We start from the raw sequence: 20,012 nt of genomic DNA on the forward strand, positions 1-20,012 counted from the left end.
AGGAGAATTTGCAATGGAGCACGGCCTGGGAGGCAGGACATTGCTTGGCTTGTCCACTTCTTGATGTATATTTGGGCTAGAGAGAAAATGCTTCCTCTAACGCTGTTGCCCGGCGGCCACAGAGCACATCATCCAGCGACATGGGGAAGAGCAGCACGAGGAAAGCAGCACCTCATCGGACATCCACCAGACACCCGAGAGCTCGGGCTCAGCCCCTGCTTGTCTACACAAGCACCTGCGCCAGCGTCCCTACAAATGCCATGCTCCCGCTTCATACCAGGCATCATTTCGGGGCGGGGGGGGGGAAAAGGCATTTAATGTGAAGCCCGGGAAGCCAAAGGATGTAAACTTTCCCCTCGAGTCAAGGAGTTATCAGTCTCTTCGCCAAGAAGACACCAGAGATGAAGTAGGGCGATCTCCAGTGTGGTCTTAGGTTCGGCGGTGAGGGACGGTGATTGCGGCGATGCCCAACAAGCGTTGGGCAGTGCCAAGGGCTGGGGGGTAACGCCGGGTTCCCCAGCCTGCTCTTTCTCTGCTGATAAACCACCGACTGTGAAAAATCAGCTCCGGTGCCGCTGCACTTACCAGAAAGGCTGAAAACGCAGTGGACAAAACCAGGGTGGCGGATGCAGAATATGGCCCGGCATCTCCGCCAGCACAGCTGCCAGCACCTTCCTCGCCCCGGTGGGCACTGGCTGCTGCAGCCGGAGGGGCAGAAGGCATCACATCACTCATGTGATGAGGGCGCCAGTTCTTGGCAGGACTTGAAACAAGATACTGGCCTGGAAGAATTGAAAGGGAAAGGCTGAAAAGGGTATTTGAAACTGGGTTTTTGTTCTTTCTGTGCTTTTGGGAATGCCATGTTATTGGAGCAAAAGATAAATGCTGCAGGTGAGCATCATCAGCCGGCTCCCCCGCGGTCCAGGCTCCCAGGCACAGATCTGGGGGCTGGTGCTTGTAAGAGGGTTTGTTTTGTTTTTAATCTCATTAAAAAAATTAATAAATATCAGCTGTCTGAGGTTGGGCTTACCACGATTCCTTCCACCCAGGTCCCAAGCTGATATTAAGGGATGTAACTTGGTGAATGGAAGAACCTCTTGTGAAGTCAGCATTTTTTTTTGGGGGGGTGGGGTTATTTCTTGTCTCAGAGGGCGGGAATCCAGGCTGTGAGCTGGCCACAGGCAGGACACGATGGCCAGACCTCCCCTGGAACACAGGGTGCAAAACCAGTCCCTTAAGGTAGCGAGCTGGGGGGGGCATCAGCAAATTTCTGCTGGGTTTGGAGCCATCTCAGCTGGTGCTGGAGCCGGTGAAAAGTCTTGGACCATGTCCTTCGAAAGGCAGAATGAGTCAATCATGGGGAGGGGAGGGATTTGCATTAAAAATCAGTGTTGCCCATGACGGAATTTGACCCTTCACAGGAAAGGATGCAATTTTTAGTGGGGGAAGAAGGCATTGCCATTACAGCTCCACTGCAGCGACTCTCTCGCCCGGCCCCACTGCCCAGACATGCCCCATCCTGTCCCTTTGCAGCCGCTCCAGGTCCATCTTTCCCCTTACTTCAGCCTCTTCCCTCCAGCCTCCTCTTCAGCATCTCTTCACCACCAGCTTCGACGTGCTTTTGCCATCTCGGGGAAGCGGCGCAGGTCCCTGCCTCCGCTCCCCTCCCAGGGGTTAACACCGGGCAGCCAATGCTCCTTGGCTTAAATGGTGCCTCTTCCAAGTATATAGGTATATAGAGACATATATACACACATATATATGTATATATGTATGTATATAGGTGTGGCTTGGGCAGATGAGTGGCTCCAGGAGGAGGGGGCTCGCTCAGACGAGGCAGCCAGCAGCTCAGCGGGACCCCCAGTCATGGCAATACTACCGCTGGCCCCGGGCTGGACACCCCCTCCCAGCACGGCAGCCAAGGGCTCCGACGAGGCGCTGGGACGGTGCTTTGTTTCCTGAGATTGCTTTTAAGGTTGTCTTTAAAAAAAACACCACGAGGCACCACAAGCCGCCCGGCTGACCCTGCCACGAAGCTCTTCGCCGTGACAAGCCCTGTCGGGACCAGCAGTGGGGTTTTTGTCTTAGCACGGTAAAAACGTAATTAAGAAATCAAGGAGGGAGGGGGGTATTTGCTGGCTTTGGGGGGACGAAGCATTATTTAGTGTCATTGATAAGATTTTCCTAAAAATCCCAAATCTTGTTGCTTCATTGCTCTTTTCACTTCCGCTCGGTATCTCTGCTTGTGACATCCAGTCTGGCTATAAGTGGAGTCATGATGTCATGAAGAAAGGCACTGATGTCACAGGCTCGTCAGGACAAAGAGGCTTTGCCATGGATTTCGGAAATGGGTGATTTCATTGGGAATACCGTTTTCCCATGTGAAGGCTGGCGTGGCTGTGAGGGTGGAGGGGGGCGGCGCGGCCCTCCACGCCAGCGGCTCCGGGGGCTGCTGGCCCGGCTGGCGTCGGGGGCAAAGGGTGAGGGGAGCAGCGGAAGGTGGGGGGAGGAAGACGAGGAGTGGGGGGCCGGGCGTGCAGGTGTGCGGGGGGGTGTGTGGAGTGAAACCGCAGCCCAGCGTCACCGGTGTTCGTCGGGGCCGGCAGCCCCCGGGGTGGCTGGTGTTGGGGTGGGGGGGTGAAGTCTCCCTCCGCCGGGGGAGGCGGCGGGGGGGAGCGGTGGCGCGGGCGTCCCGGCGAGGTCAGTAGTTGCAGTGGCGCTGGCAGGGCTGGTGGACGAAGGTCCCGGCACGCTGCTTGGCCCGGCGCAGTGGGCGCTGGAGGGCCCGGTTCTGCCGCTGCAGTGCATTCTGGCTGAGCCGGTGCTTCTCCGCCAGCTGCTTGGCCCGCTGCACCCGCCGTGCCTGCCCGACCTTCTCCAAGATGGTGGCCTTCACCGAGAGGGACCTGCTGTGGTGCGGCACGTGCCGCTCCAGCCGGGGCTCCGGCACCTCCCTGCAGAGAAAGGGGCCGTCAGCGGCTGCTGGCACCCGGCCCTCGCCCGCCCTGGCGAGAAGGGGACCAGGGTCTCCAACCCGCCCCCGTCACACCCTGCCCCCAGGATGGACCTGGCCCCCTCCTGCCCCAGCAGCACGCCGAGGGGGGGCTCTGGCACAGGCAGGCTCTAGGACACCACCAGGAACAGGGCCATCCCCACAGTCCCCCACAGTGGCTAAGTCCCTTGAGCCCAGCGGAGGGAAGCCAAGCCCTGCCCCACTTCCATCCCGCTCATGACCCATTTGGTCTCCTGGCCCGTTTCTAGCTCCCCTTCTGCACCCTCCAGCGTCCAGGTTCCTCCGCAGGTCTTGACATCAAGCTGCGGCCCTTCTTAGGGAGACTTTGCAAAGAGAGAAGTCCTGGAGGAACGGTGTACCCTAACCCGGGTGGAGGTTCCCCCCAGATTCTTGTGCCGCAGGTAAATAACCACCCTGCGGCACAGGGGAGGCACTTCCTCCTCCCCTGCCCTGGTGAGGGGATCCTGGGGGAGATGCTGGAGGGCTGGGACTGGGGGGCAGGGGGGACCCCACAGCACAGTGGGACCCGGGGCTTGGCCGGCAGCAGCAGGGCCGAGCGTGCGCATAGTCAGGGCTTTCCGGGTGCTGCGGGGTCCCCGAGGGCAGCCATGGGGAGAGGGCAGAGCTCCCCAGGGGCTGCAGTGCGGCTGTGGCCCCAGGGGAGGAGCTGGGGGGCTCCAGCCCACAGGTCCTGGGGGAGGACAGGGCATGGGGCCACCTGCGGCATTTCTGTTTAACCTTACCCCCCTGCCCCCCAAGCTGGACTTGGGGGCAGGGAGAAACGTCTGCATCCATGGCTGGTGGCATCCCGCTCCCCCGCAGCTGTGGGACACCCCTGTGCTGGGCGAGTACGGAGCCAGGAGGGGGACTGGGGGGGCTGCAGCACCCTCCTGCCTGGGGGAAGCAGGGATCTTGGGGGGCCACTGTGCCCAAAGGCCACCTTGTCCCGTCGGGTTTGCTTTGCTTGTGCCACACCGGTGCAAAACCCCGTGTTTAAGCCCAGCCTGGCATTTCCCCTGGATGGGCAGTGGGGTGACGGGCGGCATCGGCACGGGTGGCCGTGCCAGGAGACTCTGCTCGGGGCAGGGGAGGGGGAACGCAGCCCTCTCCCGCCACAGCCCAGCGGCATGGCCTGCACCCATGGCCCGTGCAGCCCTGCACCCGTGGCCGTCTCAACATGGCATTGAGATCCCCTTAGCAAAGTATTCTGGGACACGGACGCTGCCGTCCTTGCATGGCGCTGTCCGGGGCACCCTGCCAAGTGTGCAGGGTGCTCCCTGAAGTGGGACATGGGGACACTGAGGTCCCCCACAGCCTCACTCCGTCTGCGGGCAGCGTGGGCGAAACGCTCCCAGGCCTACACGGTGATTTGGGACGTTGGGACTGACCGTCCACCCCGGTCCCCCAGCACATGCTGGGGCCAGCAGCCCCCAGCGAGCAGCCCCAAGCCACACTCACCCGGCAGCATCGTCCTCGGGGCCCTCCCCATCCACCTCGAGGGTGCTGGTGACGTAGACGGACATGCTGGGGTGCTCGATGAGCAGGTCCTCCATGGGGCTGCTCCCCATGCCGCCGGGGCCGGGCCCCTCTGCAGTAAAACAGGGGGGAGGGGTGACAAACCAACTCTCGTCCATCAAGCAGGGACCAGCCGGAGCCGGGGAAGCGGCCGGCAGCGGCGGCGGACCGGGGGGTGCTGGGCGGGATCGCGCCGAGCGCCCAGTTCCGCCAGCACCCACTCGCCGGGCTGCGCCGGGGCGGGCACGGCTGCCTGGGGGTGGCGGGGGTGCAGAGCCATGCGGGGCGCAGCGGGGACACACACACACCATGTACAGTGGGGAGGGGAGGGAGGGAGAGAAAGGGGCATCATTAGTGCAAGAGACACCCCACCACCACCACCACCGTTGGAGACGGGCACGGCGTCGGCGGGACCTCGTGGGGAGTGAGACACCAGCAGTGCCCTGCACCGCACCCCAACCAGCACCCTCTGCACCGGGGCTGCTGCCGGCGCTGCGGGGTCCGGCTTTGCTAAGCCAGCAAGCAATGGAAATGGTTTTGGTTAGGCAGTTTAACCAAAAAGTGGGGGAAACTAGCAGGGTTTACCGCAGCAAATTATTTTCCTTCTCAAAGTGAAGGAGGAAATTCAGCCAGCAAGAAACGCTGCTTTTGCCTGGTCTTACGGCACCTGAGCCATGCCATGCCATGCGGCTCCGGAGGAACGCCGGCCCGCCCGCGCTTGCAAACACCGCCTGGCACTTTGCAAACATTGAAACCAAGCACGCACACAGGAAAGAAACAGTTCACACCTTTTTTCTGGAAGAAACCAGGGGAATAAATTCTTCAGCAAAGGTTTTCGCTACGCCTTCAGCTTCAGTCCGTTAGAGGCCGAGTTTTGGGTGGTTGAGTCGGGAGCTGCCCCCCACACCCCTCTGACACCCCATCCTTCCTCGCCTTCCCTTCCTCACCTCCACCTGGCAAAAGCACTTGGGCTGGTGCTTTTTCTGCCTGTGCTCAGAATTACTGGTTTTATTATGGGAAGGGAGCCTGCGCCTAACATGGGGCTCATCGGGATCCCCAGACCCGTTCCCGGCCTCATCGGGGGGATTCGAGGGAACTAGTCTTGGGGCAGGATGCAGTGCAGTATCTATATGGACATGTGTGGCCCTGTGCCTGGGTGAGGATGCAGGAGAAATCAGAGGTGAACATGTTCTTGCGGTGGAGAAATACAGAGCATGAAGCGTGGGGCCAGCGTTCGCCACCCGGCATGGCCCCAGCTCCTCCCGCAGACGATGCCCCAGCCCGGGGCTTAGGGCAGGCCACAATTAGCCTTGTGAACACGAGAGCCTCTTTCTTCAGGTCAGTGGATAGCAAGCTATTAATAGTTGTTGACATGCCAGGCTGGAGATTATTTGTCAGCCTGGAGACAGCCATCGAGCCCGGCTGGAGCGTTCCCGCTCCGGCAGTGCTCCCGCAACAGGGGGGCTGTGGGTGCGGGGAGCAGGGGACCCCAGCCATCCATGGCTACCTGTCCCCACCCTTTGCCAAGGTGGATTTTAATGTCCCAAGGAATATTTTGGGGGTCCCCAAATCCTTGGGTGACTTGCAGCCGTATCGCTAAGCACCGGGAAATGCTCTTTGCTCCCTCCCTGGGTGCTGAGCAGAGCCAGGCTGGGCGATGGGGTGAGAGGGGCATCTGGAACGCTCCTGGGAGATCTTGTTAATTCGGATGCATTTTGCAACACGTGGGTCAAAGACTTGGCTGAGAGGGAACGAATTTGGAGGCTCGTTAGGCTGCCCGGCTGCTGGGAGGGAGCCAGGCTGCAAGATGCTTGCCGGCCGCTGTGGCTGAAAGGTGAAAGATGGGGGCTGGAGCCAGCGGGTATAGTTTTTGAAGTGCTTTGCATAACTCCAGCCTCAGAAATAGGGCTGAACTAAATCGGTCCCTCACTGGCAGGGGAATGCTACGGGAAAAGGCAGCGGCGGTGCCAGTGGGGATTAGCAGTGGGGTGGCAGGTCCCAGGCAGACACGCTGCTGAAAGGCGGCTCTGCACCGAGCGCCTGGCTGCTTGATCGGAAAGAAAATGGGAGCCTTTTGTACCAAAGCCATCCCTGGGTGCCCGCTGAGCCGGCTGCAGTCTCGGACCCAGGGGATCAGGGCACAGCCCAGAGTTTCTCTGTTGGGAAACGCCTGGCTCCTTCTGGCATGCTTTGGGCATGCTGCAGCTCTGGCCAGCTGGCCCCGACACGTGGCAGCTGCGTGCCCGTTGCTCCAGGGACCTCCCTGCAACCAACCCCCTCCCGTGCCGCTGCTGTGACCCCCCCAGGACAGTCACCAGAGAGCCCAGAGGACAGGGAATCCTCCGTGGCTGCCTGTGCCCACACCACCTACCCACCTCCACCAGCTCTCCATAGTGCTCCCACCAGGCATGGGGCTGTCCCTGTCCCCCATCCTGGGCTTGTCCATGCTCTGGTCCCCTCACCAGCTCACTGCACGGGGGAAAAAGCCTAACGAATGACTTGCATCATGAAAACGAGCTCTGTTCAGTGCACAGGGGACAGGCAGGGAGCATCTGCTCAGAGAACAGATGCCTGCAAGAGGGGGGATGAAACCCTCCTCCTAAACCTGCGGGATACCTTTGTGATCCCCTGGGCTGGGGCATCACAACTAACCAGAGGCTGCAAAAGTAGACCATGGCCACCGAGGAGCTCCCACACAGGCAGGCTTGTTTGTCTAACTTCGCTGCTTGATTTGCAAGCAAAAGGTCATAAAATTATCATTGCAATTGGTTGAGTCATCGACCCTACAATAGCAACGCCAAGGTCTTAATGGAGCTGGAGAAGCTCTCAGCAAACAAGGAATTTGACCCGCCTGGTTGGTGTCAAACGGGGCGCAGGATGGTTGTCACCGTCCCTGGGAATGGGGAACCCTCGAGGGATCTCTAGGTATGGGGACCAAGTGCCAAACATCCCTTGTCTGAGTGCTGTTGGCATGGGCACTGGGAATGATTTGGGAAGATAAGCCCTTCGGAGTTGAGATTTGCTCCCCTGATGGATTCAAATGACCCAAACATGGCCAGATTGCCGGCGGCACGTCCCCAGCTAGGACACACAGGCACCGCCGCTGCCTGCCCTCGTGTGGGGAAAACCCCGGCCCCTCCACCAGCGCCGGGGACCCGGGTTTCCCCCAGGGGAACAGGCTCCTGGTTTGCTTTTGGCAGGGGTGTCACGGGGAGCGGCCAAGCCCAGCTCCCGCGGGCCAAGTGCTGCCCGTGGCACAGCTTAGCCGGGGCCACGGCACTGCCGCAGCTCACAAGCAGACAGCCCACATGGGTTGGCATCCCCCACCAAACCCCTGGCAGGCAGGAATGCACCGAAACCCTGTGTGACCCCCCCGGGCTGGTGCTGTGCCAGGGTCCCATCCTGGCACGGAGGCAGCTGGAGGCTCCAGGGGAGCAGCAGCCCCGGCCAGGGACGCTGCTGCTGCGGCTCCCACGCTGGCAGAAAGTTGGGAACCACCATTGGGAGAGGAAAAGGAAAAAGGGGGAGCAGGTCGGGGGCTGCTGCGGTGACCCCAGAGTTCGGCGCCGCAGGCAGGGCAGGGGGATCAGGGATGAAGGGCAGAGCTAATCACGCGTGGTGGAAGCTCATCTACTATCATCTCAAGGGGTTTGCCCAGCTTCGAAGAGACAAGGTGCAGCAGAGGCTGTGGGAAACCAGTCCCCCAAGCTTTTCTCACCTGCAAGATCAATTATGAGCCAGCCATCTTCCTCCTCCTCCTCCTCGACGAAGGGTTTGGGCTCCTCCAGGCCTTCTGGCGTGTTGCTGTCGCTGAAGAAGAGGCTGGTGAGACGCTGAAACATGGTGGGGAGCGGTCCAACGGGATGGACGGTGAGTTAGAGCTACTGCTGAGCACCGGCTTCCAGGCGTGGAGATGGGAGCAATGGGCAGGGAGGGGGAAAAACAGCACTCGAGGTCTCAGTGGTGGCGGAGATGCTTTGCTGCTAGCGAAATCGTAGCTGAGTTAAATGGCGTGTAGTGCAATTCTGAGGTTCTTCACTTGGCTTCAGTGCAAAGGCCTGTAAAAGGGAAAGAAAAAGGAATAATGCATTTGGACTGGTTGGCAGCGTGGCCCTCCTGCATCCCCAGGGGCTCAGACGGGACAGAGGGGATGGTGGAAAGGTGGCTTCGGCACTGATCTGTGCCGTGGGCTGTCCCAGCTGCTGGCATCTCCAGGGGCATCACGCACCGGGTCTGAAAGCGGCAGTGAAGGGCTGGGTGCTCACACCCTGCAGCCCCCTGCCTGCACCGAGCCCCGCATCGCGTCCCCTTCCTCGCAGGCGGTGTGTCCCGGGGGACCCATCTGCCGGAGCTGGGAGGGGCAGAGCCAAACGCTGTCCCAAAGTCAGGCTGGGACCTGCCTCCCCTGGCGCTGAACGGCCGTTAAACGTGGCTGGCGGCACTAAGCTTTGCTGGAAGGGCAGGGCAAAGGGTGCGATGCTGCTGTCCTACCCGAGGACCGACGGCAGGAGCCGTCCCTAAAACCCACCACCAACCCACTGACAGCCACGCCAGCGTGGCCGCCCTCCCCTCCTCGAGCTGGGTCCCAAGAAGCCCTTGCTAGCGTTTTGCTCGAGCCCTGCCTGTGCCAATACCTGCTTGAGTTGGTTTAATTTTGAAAGTTGTTACTGTTATTGTCGCCCTGTGTGTGTGTGTGTATCCGCAGGGATGCTCTTCTGTTGCAGCTGCGTTCCATTGCCACCCTCCAGCCCCAAAAGATGACACTGTCGTATGTGTCATCACCGCTCTTTTACAAGGAGCCACGGGACAAAGCGCTTGGCTATGGGTTCTGTCTCAGCCCCGAGCGCACAGGCATCAGCGTGCAGGAGCGAGCGGCAGCGAGCGTGCCAACCCCCTCGCAGCGGGACAGCGTTATCCCAGCCCTGGGCCAGTCTCTGCTCCGTCTAGGCTCATCGCTGTTTCACCCCTGGGGAAACACATTCCCTGCAGCTCGGGGTGAGGTTAGGACTCACTAATTTTATTAATGACTGCAAAGCTCTCGGTGAGGCGCAGACATATGGCAGCCACAAGGTGCAGAGTGATATTTTTGCGGAGAAAATGCTTTTTGGTCCAGAGACATTAAAGGACATTAAAATGCCATCAAGAGCTTGGCACATTGTCATGGGTGCATTTAGAGGGCAAACCCCCAGGTCATGGCTCTGTTGATCAAGGTGGCGTAGAGCCTGCAAGTGGTCCTGGACCCTGGTGAAGCCCCATCTGCTCTGGGCAATGTGGAACAGAACGGGTGAAGGGAGGCACGACGTCGCTGAGCCTCGGTCCATACACATGCCGGTTCTCCAACAGCTCAAGTTCTAGCTCAGACCCCCCCAACGAAGTGGCCTCTCCAGTCTCAACATTGCTGGGAAGGGCGGCTGGCCTGGGCGCTTGCTGCGGGCTGGGGCTCAGGCACGCTTGTATTTCTCCGTTGTGGGATCGCTGTGCCTTTTGCCTTCCCTTAGGTGCCTCGGGAGGTACAACATCTGCTCCACAGATGAAGGGGAAGGGGAACCTTTCCCCATGGGTGGGATCCGCTGGGTTTTGGGGGGCTCATCCTGCATCTCTGCCGCCCCGGGATGCAGAAGGGAATGCTGGAGCACAAAGCAGCCCCGCAACACCCAGCTCTCCCTCCCTGGCATGGGCATGGCAGCAGCGTGACACTACCTGTCCCCTTGAGCAGGTCTCAAGCCCCCGGTGACTTTAGTTGCCCCAAAGGTGCAGGGCAGACCACGCGACTACAACCATGCCCGGCTCCAGACCCTGGTGCTCAGCGGTCTGCCCCACCCCCACCCCAGCGCTGCATGCTTCCCGCTCCGGGATGGCAGCTACCACCGACGTGGTTCATCCCTTCCTCTCACACCCTGTGCCCAGATCCATCCGGGGCGAGCGGCTGCAACTAAACGAGCTGGGTCCCAGCTCTGGGACAGCGTGATCAAAACAGACTTGGCTGAGACTCAGGGAGACTCTCGCCACGATGAAACGGAGGTCGGCGAGGATTCCCTGCTCTGTGTCCTAAGAGGGTTCCTGGCTTCCGCTGGAAGCACTGAGCAGAGGGTTTTGGGGCACTGAGACATGACAGAGTCATTTCCTCCGACTGCAGTGAGAGCTGCAGGCTCAGTTAAGGGAGCTCTCACCTCCTAGCCCCCATCACAGCCACGGCCGTAGCAAAGCCATAGCCTTTCCGTTATCCTCCAGTACACTCACGATCAAATTATCCAGACACCCCCCTTTCCTGGAGCGCTAAAGCATAATAATACGAAGAGGGGCTGCTATCCAGCTGGGCAATGAATGGAAACTGGCCCAGCGGGCTCTCGTGTGCTCCGTGCGGAGCACAGTGGGGATTTCCCTCCCATGGGACCCACGTGCGCATCCATCCTCCCCCGGGCCAGGCTGGCAAAGGGCACCCAGGACAGCCCTGAAGGCTGCGGTGCACAGCCATGGCTTCATTACACGCCAGCTCTCCCTGCCTGCAATCTGAAATCTGGCAGCTGCCTGGAGCACTTGCCTATTTATTAAATAACTTTTCATATTATATTATTTATTTAATAAATGTATTAACTATCTAATTGCAGCAGAAACCCCAGTGCTCCCAGGCACCTGCTGGTGATGTCTCAGGGCTTCCCACTGTTTGCTCTTCCCCAGGCAGGAGGGAGAGGGGCAGTGAGCACCCAGCAGCCCGTGGAAGACACGGGGGGGGCTTGGGTGCCCCGAGGCCACCATGGCCCTGGCCCGGTGCAAGGCCAGGAGCAGGTTCATGCGCTTTTTGAGCTGGGGCAGCTCTGCCTGTGGCATTCCCAGGCTGGCCAAGGCTGACCCCAGCGGCACGGTGCAGCTTCTCAGGGTTGTCACCAGGGCTGAAGGGGGCTGGGGACAGCAGGGTCCCCTGTGCTGCACCCTGCGCCCGCCTCGCTGGGGAGGACGCTGGAAATGCTCTCAGCCTGCCTTGGCCAGTGACCTACGTGCAAATCTCAGTCTTTTTTTCCCCTCGAGGTGTGCATGCCACGCAGCAGCAGAGAGCTGGGACAGGAGCTGGCACGGCGGGGACTGGAGGAGGCTGGTGGCCCCAGCCCAGCTGCAAGGGGAAGGTCACCCAGAAAAGCACCCAAGCAGCTACTGCAGGCCAAGGTCTGAGCCGGGCAGAGATTTTCCCCCTGGCCTCAGCAAAGGCAGCCTAGAATGAGCTTGCTGCTGGCCTCCAGGCTGGCTCGGCACGCACAGCCCTGCAGAAGCTCCTTGCCCGGGCAGCACCGGAGTTCTCCCCTCCGCTCTGCAGGGGCGACTTGGAGAGCCCCCCAGAAGGGAGTTCATCCTCCAGCGAGTCCAAAGCCAAATGATAAATTACGCAATCAAAACAAAGAGCAGAAAACTTCTTATTTTTATTTCATTAAAACTTGACAGCAGCTTTCACTGGACAGCAGCAAAGCCGGTCTCCCCCTCTGCCCCCCCCAGGAACTGCACTCATTTCCCTGGCACCCATCTGCTTAGAGACAAGTCCCCAAAAAATCACAGGGTGCATCAAGGGGAAAGTCAGGACCTGAAGTGTCTGGACTCCACAGGTGCCCACCCTAACCCAAAGATAACTTTCCTTTCCTGAAGACACAAGACACAGCAGATACTATTAGTTTCAATTACCACCCCCACCCCCCCCGCCCCCCCAATTTAACTTCATTTTCCTTATCTCCATAATTAAAGGCCCTGGGATAACCACACTCCCATCACGCACAGCCAGCCCCATGATAAGGGGCTGTCAGGCGCCATCCTGCTCCAGAGCAAAGCCACGGCATAGCGGGAGGGCTCGGGCAAAGGGCAAGGGGGCTCGCAGGCAGCTCCGGCGGCAGCAGCAAAGAGTTAAAAGCTCCCCCAAGAGCAAAAGTTGAGATAGATCATTTTAAAGGATCATCCCCCAAAGAATTTAAATACGTCACCAGCTATCTTCTTCTCCGTGCCGGGGAACGTGGGGTGGCCCTGAACCACCCGCCGGTGCGAGGGGGTCCACGCTGTGCCGTGGTGCGCGGGTGGGCTATGCGGGCAGGGCAGAGCTTGCAGGGTCAGCCCCTTGGATACAGCAAGCCTGCCCCGCTCCACAAGCTCCCGCTGCCTGGGGACACCACAATCCTAAACAGGACCTTGGGGAGGTGGGTTCGCTGGTAAAACCTGCGAGAGCAACCATGGGTCAGCAGCAGCGCAGACGGAGCCGGGGAAGGCATGGTGCTGCGCCGTGCCGTGATCCTCGCAGAAGGGCTGCCGGGGGCTGCTTGGCCAGACTCTGCCTTGGCTGCCTGTCCTGGCCGGAGCTGGGCAGAGGGACAGACAGCACGGTCAGACAGGCCTCGTGGGAAGAGAGCAAAGGCTTCCCAAGAGTCGGAGCAGCCCTGCCAGGGTTGGCCCCGGCAGTGCTCGGGGAGCTGCCAGGGAGCTCCTGCCAGCACGGCTGGCAAAGCCTTCAGGATCAAACCTGTGGGGTGGAGGCAGGAACTAGATCCTGGCAAGGACCAAAATGAGCTTTAATCCTCACCCTCGCTTTATCCTGTCTGCTCTGAAATCCTCGGAACGCTGTGTTAAAGAGGCAGGATCAGAATCTTTATCTCCAAGATGCACCCTCAGCAAGTTGGCAGATGACACCAAGCCGAGTGGCGCAGTCGATTCGCGGGAGGGAAGGGATGCCACACGCCACCTCAGTCCCTGCCAAGCTCTTCTCTGGCTGGGACAGCGACAGCCATCGGCAGATCAAGCTCCAAAGTTTCTCCAGCTTTTTGGAAAGCCTCCGCTTTCCCTGCGGCAAACGTTTGCCCCATTTACACCAGGGGAACTGGGGCTGGCAACCTTACGGGAACTGCAGCGAGGGAAGGACCCCAATGTGTCCCTGCAAGGGGACTTCAGTCACTGCTGCCCAAGCGGTGCCTTGTCACCAGGCACAGAGGGTGCCCTCAGAAGCACTCTGGACCAGGAGGTGGCTTCTCTGCCCCATGGGTGGCCAGGGCTGGTCAGAGCTCTGGTGCCTTCTTTCAGCCCACCCCGTATCTGCCAGACGTCCTGCATCCGTGGAGGAGGTACGGCCCACGCTGGGGCACGAGGGGACTGCTGCCGCCCTTCCCAGGCTTCCACAAGCCCCCTTACTCAGCATGTCAACCCCACCCCAGGCCACTGCCAGCACAAGAGGACAGCCCTCAGGTGACACTCACTTGGGGACAGATGAGTTTCTTAATGGCTGAAGTTTACCAGAATCCTGCTAGAAAGTCCTTTTAAAACTAGCCGGAGGGTATTAAATATTAAAAGTTAAAGTAGGAGTAAGGAAACCGTAACGCATTGAGTTATTTTTTTCCCCCTTCAGAAACTTCGACACAATAATTAGTTTTCTGAGTCACCATCACTGCAAATAACCCCCGGAGCTAAGAATAGGCAAAAGGATCGGCTGCAAAGCCCTGGGATGCGCCAGGACCTTGCCGGGGTGGGAGCCACAGCTTCGCAGGGCTGGCAGCTCCTGAAAGTCACAGGCTGCAAGAACAACACCAACTCTGCTTAGAAATGGCAACAGGCTCCCTGAAACTTTCCATAAATACTCGGCGGCAGGAGGGATGCTGCTGACAAGCGGCAGAAGCGGTCCTTCCTCAGCAGAGCTAAGAATACCCCGTGCAGTCATCACGGCGGGCGTTGGAGGTATAAATCAGGTGCCTTCCTCCAACCCACTTGGGAAATGTTATTTTTCAACTCATTTTACCTAAATTAGACATGCGTTTCACAGGCTGCTCTCGCCGTGCTGTATGTACCAAAATCCTAAACCTAGCACGGAAATGCAAAGCGAAGGAGAAGGGGCTCCAGCAGCTGGGCAGCTCAGGGGGGCCCTGCTCAGCACCCCAAAAATGACCAGTGAAGCATCCCTGCGCTGTTCTCTATCCCTCCCCATGGAGGAAGGGACCAGAGCTGGCAGGGGTTTGCCTGGGGACCCTTTGGCAGGGTTGGATTAATGCGTTTGGTCACCCAACAGCTGCGCTACAGCTCCTGCTGACCCCTGCGCTTCGCCAGCAGCCTCGTTTACGGGGTTCCCCCGGGGAGCGCCGGCTGCACGGGCAGAGCTGGACCCCGAGGCTGCCGCCGGCACAGACAGACTGACTCCAGCAAACCAGAGGCTGGTTCACAGCCAGAGCCTCTTCCAGTGCAGAGCGGGGAAGTGGAGGGGGGAGAAGGCAGAGAGTAGTTAGAAAAATTCCAAAAAAACTCTGTCGTGAGACTTATTATTAATGGCAGACCAAGCCAGCACCTGGGAGCGCTTTCCTCGGCCAGCCCAGGAGCTCAGACGGACAGGAATCCCCACACGCTCCTCCAGATCCCACCTGAAGGAGGAGGACCTGGGGTCACAGAGAAGGGGGGTGTTTTTCCTGGAGCTGGCATCCCCATCCGCACCGGCTCCCTTGTGTAACTGCTGCAGGAAAGGTCCTTGTCCCAAGGACAAACCCGACCTTCTGCTATTTGATGTCATCGCACAGAGCCCTGGAAAATCTGTCAGTGGCCGGCAGGATCTGAGCAAGCAGGAAACTTTTAGATTTGTCATGAGCTGTCCTATGAAGCTTTAGAAGTTTCCTCTCTGGGATGCGCTAAGTGAAACATCCCTAGGAACGCGCGCATCGAGAGGGGAGCGGCCCCAACCTTACACCCTCCGTAAATCGCAGGAGGCTGAATACTGACGGGCAAGTTGGACCTTGATTCCACGGGAGCCCCGAGCTCCCCACCGGCTCCATCCCGAGCCCGCCCGGGGCCACATGCGCTGGGATGAGACTTGCCTGTGCAGGGCTCGCTGTGCAATTAGTACTAAAAAGCTCTTAGATAAGAGTTCACGGCTCAGGTTTTTCCAGTCTCGCTACAAGCAGGTGATATGGGTTTATTCTCGAGGGGAAAAACTTGCATGATGTTTTTCCTTTTGTGTTCAGCCAGATGAGCACTAATTTGATGCCACGGGCTCCTAATGGTGACAGTGAGCTACAGCAGAAAGCTTTTGCTGGTTTTTTTTGGGGGGTTGGAAATATAAAAAGAGAGGAAAGATTTTAGAACAAAAAAATTGTTCTTGGCACTTTGTAGACTAAGCCCGCTGGGAAAGAATGTACAGCACAGCCCTATACCGGAGCCCAACACCTCTTTTAGGGATGGTTTCCCACCCCAGCAAAGCTTCGGCCAAATTAGCGACAGCACTTGGCACCGCCCAGCTCAGCCCTCGCCGGTGCCGCTGTCAGCAGTGGGTGTTGCTGGTCCCGAGAGCGGCACGTTAAGCCGGTAGCTTGGGACCGCGGGGTGCCAGGGCCTTTTCTCAGTCTCTCTAAGCAGGGTTGTAGCTCCCCTGCACACGAGAGATATAAATGTATAGATATAGGTATAAAAAAAATGGTATATATAGGTATATAAAAATGACAACAGCAATAACGCCCTTTTTAACGTGTTTCTCCAGTTACACTCCACGGAATCCAAGTTTTTCAGCTGATGAGCCCTCAGATGGGAGCAGGTTTAGCACCCAGGGCCTTCCAGGCTCAGCCAGATCCCGAGGCGCGAGCCGTGAAATCCGTAAGGAAGTTGACCCTTTAGGACTTAAGAGGTTTTTGAGCTGTCCTGAAGCAGGTGCCCTTAGAGCAGCAATAACAACGTAGCCGTTACGCGTGGTACCCGACGTACTTGTGGGCTCAGCATCCCGGCACACGCCGATGCCGCGGCACGCGCCTCAGCCTGGCGCTGCTGGCATCCTTCACCGGCTGCGCTTGGCCCCACGGCTCCTTCCCCGGCATCACAGTTACACTCAAGAAAAATACCTAAGCGCCCGCCCAAATCTCATTAAAACCGCTGGGATATACGAAGTAAATCGAGGTCTGAAGACAGAGGTAATCGAACGCATCGAGTATTCGCTGGAAAGCGGTGAGTTAAATAGAAAATCTCCATGTGGCTATTCCTAGATGACGTATTTCCATTCCCGTTTTTAAAAAGCCACGTTTTTTCACCCAAACGGCCTCTAATAAAAACGGGAGAGACGCGTCCACGTTTGCCACTCGCCTGGAGAAAGCCACAGCCAGAGACCGGCCGACCAGCTGCAGGGACACGGGAGGGACGGACACGGGGCAGACGGAGACGGGACAGATGGACACGGGACAGATGGACACGCGGCTCTGCCCACGCGTGACCCCTATCCTTAACCCCCACGTACCACCAAAGCCTCCCCGGGTATCCCGGGGCATCGCAGCCGGAGGAGGCTGCGCTCCACCGGGTCACGGGAGGACAGCGCGCCCGGAACGCGGCGGGGGGGGGGGGGAACGGGTGCGGGGGGGGACGACAGCCTTATGACGTCTCAATGTCATATGCAAATGAGGCATACGTCACTAGAGCGGAGCCAATGGGAGCGGAGCCCAACCTCGAATCTTAATCCGGTGATGAAGAAACAAACAACGGGCGCGGGGGGGGGGGGGGGGGGGACCGGCGGCGGGGGGCCTGGGGCCCCCCCGCCGCCGGTCCCCCCCCACCCCCCGCGCGAGGACACCGGGACCGCGAGAGCGGCTCAGCCCCGCCCGCCACCGCCTCCCCCCCCCCCGCCGCGCCCTCCCCCCGGTCGGCGGGAGACTGACCTTGCCCGTAACGTCCTCCGTGAAGGGGAGCGGCGGGGAGGGGGGGGACACACGCTGAGGTAGTACCGGTGCCGGTGCCGATCGCGCGGTTCTGCCGAGCGCCCGCCGCTCCCCCGCACAAATCGGGACCTTCCGACAGCTGATCGTGACGTCACAAAGCGGCCCGCCCGCCGAGGGGTAAGCGGCCAATAGGAGGCGGCGTCGGTGGGGAGGGCGGGCACCGCCCACGGGAGCGCGGGGTCCCGCGGCGCGGGGGCGCTCCGGGACGGGGACGGCGGTTCCCGGGGGGGGAGCGCAGCCCCCACCGCCGAACCGCTCAGCCCGCGGGCCGGGGCGGTGGCGGCGCCGGGCAGCGGAGCGGCTGCGAACGGGGGGTCGCCCTCCGTGGGCCCCGGGGAGCGCGGGGACCGGTCCCGCGGGGATAGCAGCGCCCGAGGTTGGGTCAGCCCGGGCTCCTCCCGAGGCCCGGGGGCGCAGCAGAAGCCCCGCGGGGACGGGGAGGGCTGCGGCAAAGCGGGGGGCGGCGAGGGGCTGGGAGAGCCGCTCCCGGGGCTGGCAGCACCCCGAGGAAGCGGGGGGAGGCAGGAAGGGTGCGGGCGGGGAGATCACAGAATCACTAAGGTTGGAAAAGATCTGTAAGATCATCAAGTCCAACCATCAACCCAACCCCCCTATGCCCACTAAACCATGTCCCACAGTGCCACGTCCGCACGTTCCTTGAACACCTCCAGTGATGGTGACTCCACCACTTCCCTGGGCAGCCTCTTCCAGTGCTTCACCACTCTCTCTGGAAAGAAATTTTTCCTAATATCCAGCCTGAACCTCCCCTGGCACAACCTGAGGCCGTTTCCTCTTGTCCTGTCACTCATCACTTGGGAGAAGAGACCAACACCCACCTCCCCACAACCCCCTTTCGGGTAATTGTAGAGAGCGATGAGGTCTCCCCTCAGCCTCCTCTTCTCCAGACTGAACAACCCCAGCTCCCTCAGCCGCTCCTCATCAGACTTGTGCTCCAGACCCCTCACCAGCTTCGTCGCCCTTCTCTGGACACGCTCCAGCACCTCAATGTCCTTCTTGGAGTGAGGGGCCCAAAACCGAACACAGCATTCGAGGTGCGGCCTCACCAGCGCCGAGTACAGGGGCACGATCCCCTCCCTACTCCCGCTGCCCACACTATTTCTGATACAGGCCAGGATGCCGTTGGCCTTCTTGGCCACCTGGGCACACTGCTGGCTCATATTCAGTCGGCTGTTGACCAACACCCCCAGGTCCTTTTCTGCGGGGCAGCTTTCCAGCCACTCGTCCCCAAGCCTGTAGCGTTGCCTGGGGTTGTTGTGACCAAAGTGCAGGACCCGGCACTTGGCCTTGTTGAACCTCATACAATTGGCCTCAGCCCATCCATCCAGCCTGTCCAGATCCCTCTGCAGAGCCTTCCTACCCTCCAGCAGATCAACACTCTCACCCAACTTGGTGTCATCTGCAAACTTACTGAGGGAGCACTCAATCCCCTCATCTAGATCATGGATAAATATATTAAACAAGACCGGTCCCAAAACTGAGCCCTGGGGGACTCCGCTTGTGACCGGGCTGGGCAGCAGGTGAGGGGGACAGAGGCCTGAGGCTTCCCGGGGAGTGGCCCCCGGCCTCTGCCAGACACCCGCTTCCTTCTCCCTGCTGCGCTGACGAGGCCTCATTCAAAGAGAAACTTCGATGGGACACAAATGAGGTGGTTGGAGGGAAGCGCGCGGCTGAAAGCCCCCGGCCGTGGAACCCAGCCCCGGCACCCAGCCTTTCCCCCGCCTTCAAAACAAGCGGGTGCTCGGGGGGGACAGCCGGCTCCTGCGGGCCGTAACTGGGAACGTCCCACGAGCGTTACAGCCCCCGAGACGCTCCGCAGCACCAGGTTCGCCTTTCTCCTCAGCACGGGTTGACCGTGGGACCAAGGTTTGGTTTGACATCGTGCCAAGCTTGTCACACGGCAGGAAATTTGCCATGTGAAGATAGAACATTTATTAAAACCGTCATTAACAGGGCAGTTTAAGTGTCTGAGTCATGCATGGTACAGTTAGGCCTCATCTGGCATCACAGGTGAGAATTCCCCGTCGCAAAATCACAAGAGGCAGAATTTAATTGAGTCTTATTCAAGTCGCAGTCACAAATTAAATAACATTTAGTCTCCTGTAATTGAAGGATCTCGCAGAAGGGTGTAAACCATCTCAGGAGGAGAGCTGCCGCCTGGCAGAGCTCTTACCCCGCCTTGCCGGGGCGAGCAGAAGCTCGTGGAGCTTCAAACATTTCTAAGCAGAAAATCCACTCATCTGGGATGTCCCGTGGAGGGCATTTCCACCTGGCAACGGCAGTTGCCATGAACGGCACAAAGAGCTGGAGGTGCTCAGCACCGCTGGGCGTAGCGGTGGAGGCATCTGCAGGAGACACCCAGAAATTATGGCGTAACTCAAGCTTGACCCCGACCTGGTCCCTGCTTCAAGACAACGGCTCGTGCTGCCGGTGGGGTTTCATTTTGCTGCTTTTATTACTACTTCTTTGGCACGGAGCGATTACAACGTGGCTCTTACTGGCTGCAGCAGGAGCGCAGAAATTAACCTTTAACCCCGCTGCCGTACAGGAGTGGATATAAATAAATGCACCAGTACAAAGCTTGCTACGGTTAAACTTATCCCGGGGTAAATTGTGCCATTCGCACTGGCATGTCCCCGGAAGGGTTGGTCTAATGGGATGACTCTCTCTCCCCATGGAGATGGGAAACGCTTCCGTCTCTGCTGTACCGCGCCCTGGTCTTTTACTGCAAAAAAAGGGAGGCAGCCCCCCTCCCAGGGCAGTTATTAGCCACA

General features: G+C 59.5%; 1 protein-coding gene across 2 annotated transcripts; it reads right to left on the reverse strand.

The window, feature by feature from the left end:
* Positions 1-2,701: 2,701 nt before the first annotated feature.
* Positions 2,702-17,288, reverse strand: TP53INP2 (tumor protein p53 inducible nuclear protein 2). 2 transcript variants are annotated; one of them, XM_059827311.1, is made up of 4 exons: positions 17,161-17,288; positions 8,247-8,586; positions 4,472-4,601; positions 2,702-2,954 (listed from the first exon to the last, which is right to left on the reverse strand). In XM_059827311.1, the coding sequence occupies exons 2-4, from the start codon at positions 8,368-8,370 to the stop codon at positions 2,702-2,704; spliced, it is 507 nt and encodes a 168-aa protein (XP_059683294.1). In that variant the 5' UTR covers positions 8,371-8,586; positions 17,161-17,288. The 2 variants fall into 2 exon arrangements, with proteins under 2 accessions (XP_059683294.1, XP_059683293.1); XM_059827310.1 differs by having other exon boundaries at positions 4,472-4,781.
* Positions 17,289-20,012: the final 2,724 nt, after the last annotated feature.

This window comes from Gavia stellata, chromosome 20 (genome assembly GCF_030936135.1).
Source record: "Gavia stellata isolate bGavSte3 chromosome 20, bGavSte3.hap2, whole genome shotgun sequence".
NCBI classification, from domain to species: domain Eukaryota; kingdom Metazoa; phylum Chordata; class Aves; order Gaviiformes; family Gaviidae; genus Gavia; species Gavia stellata.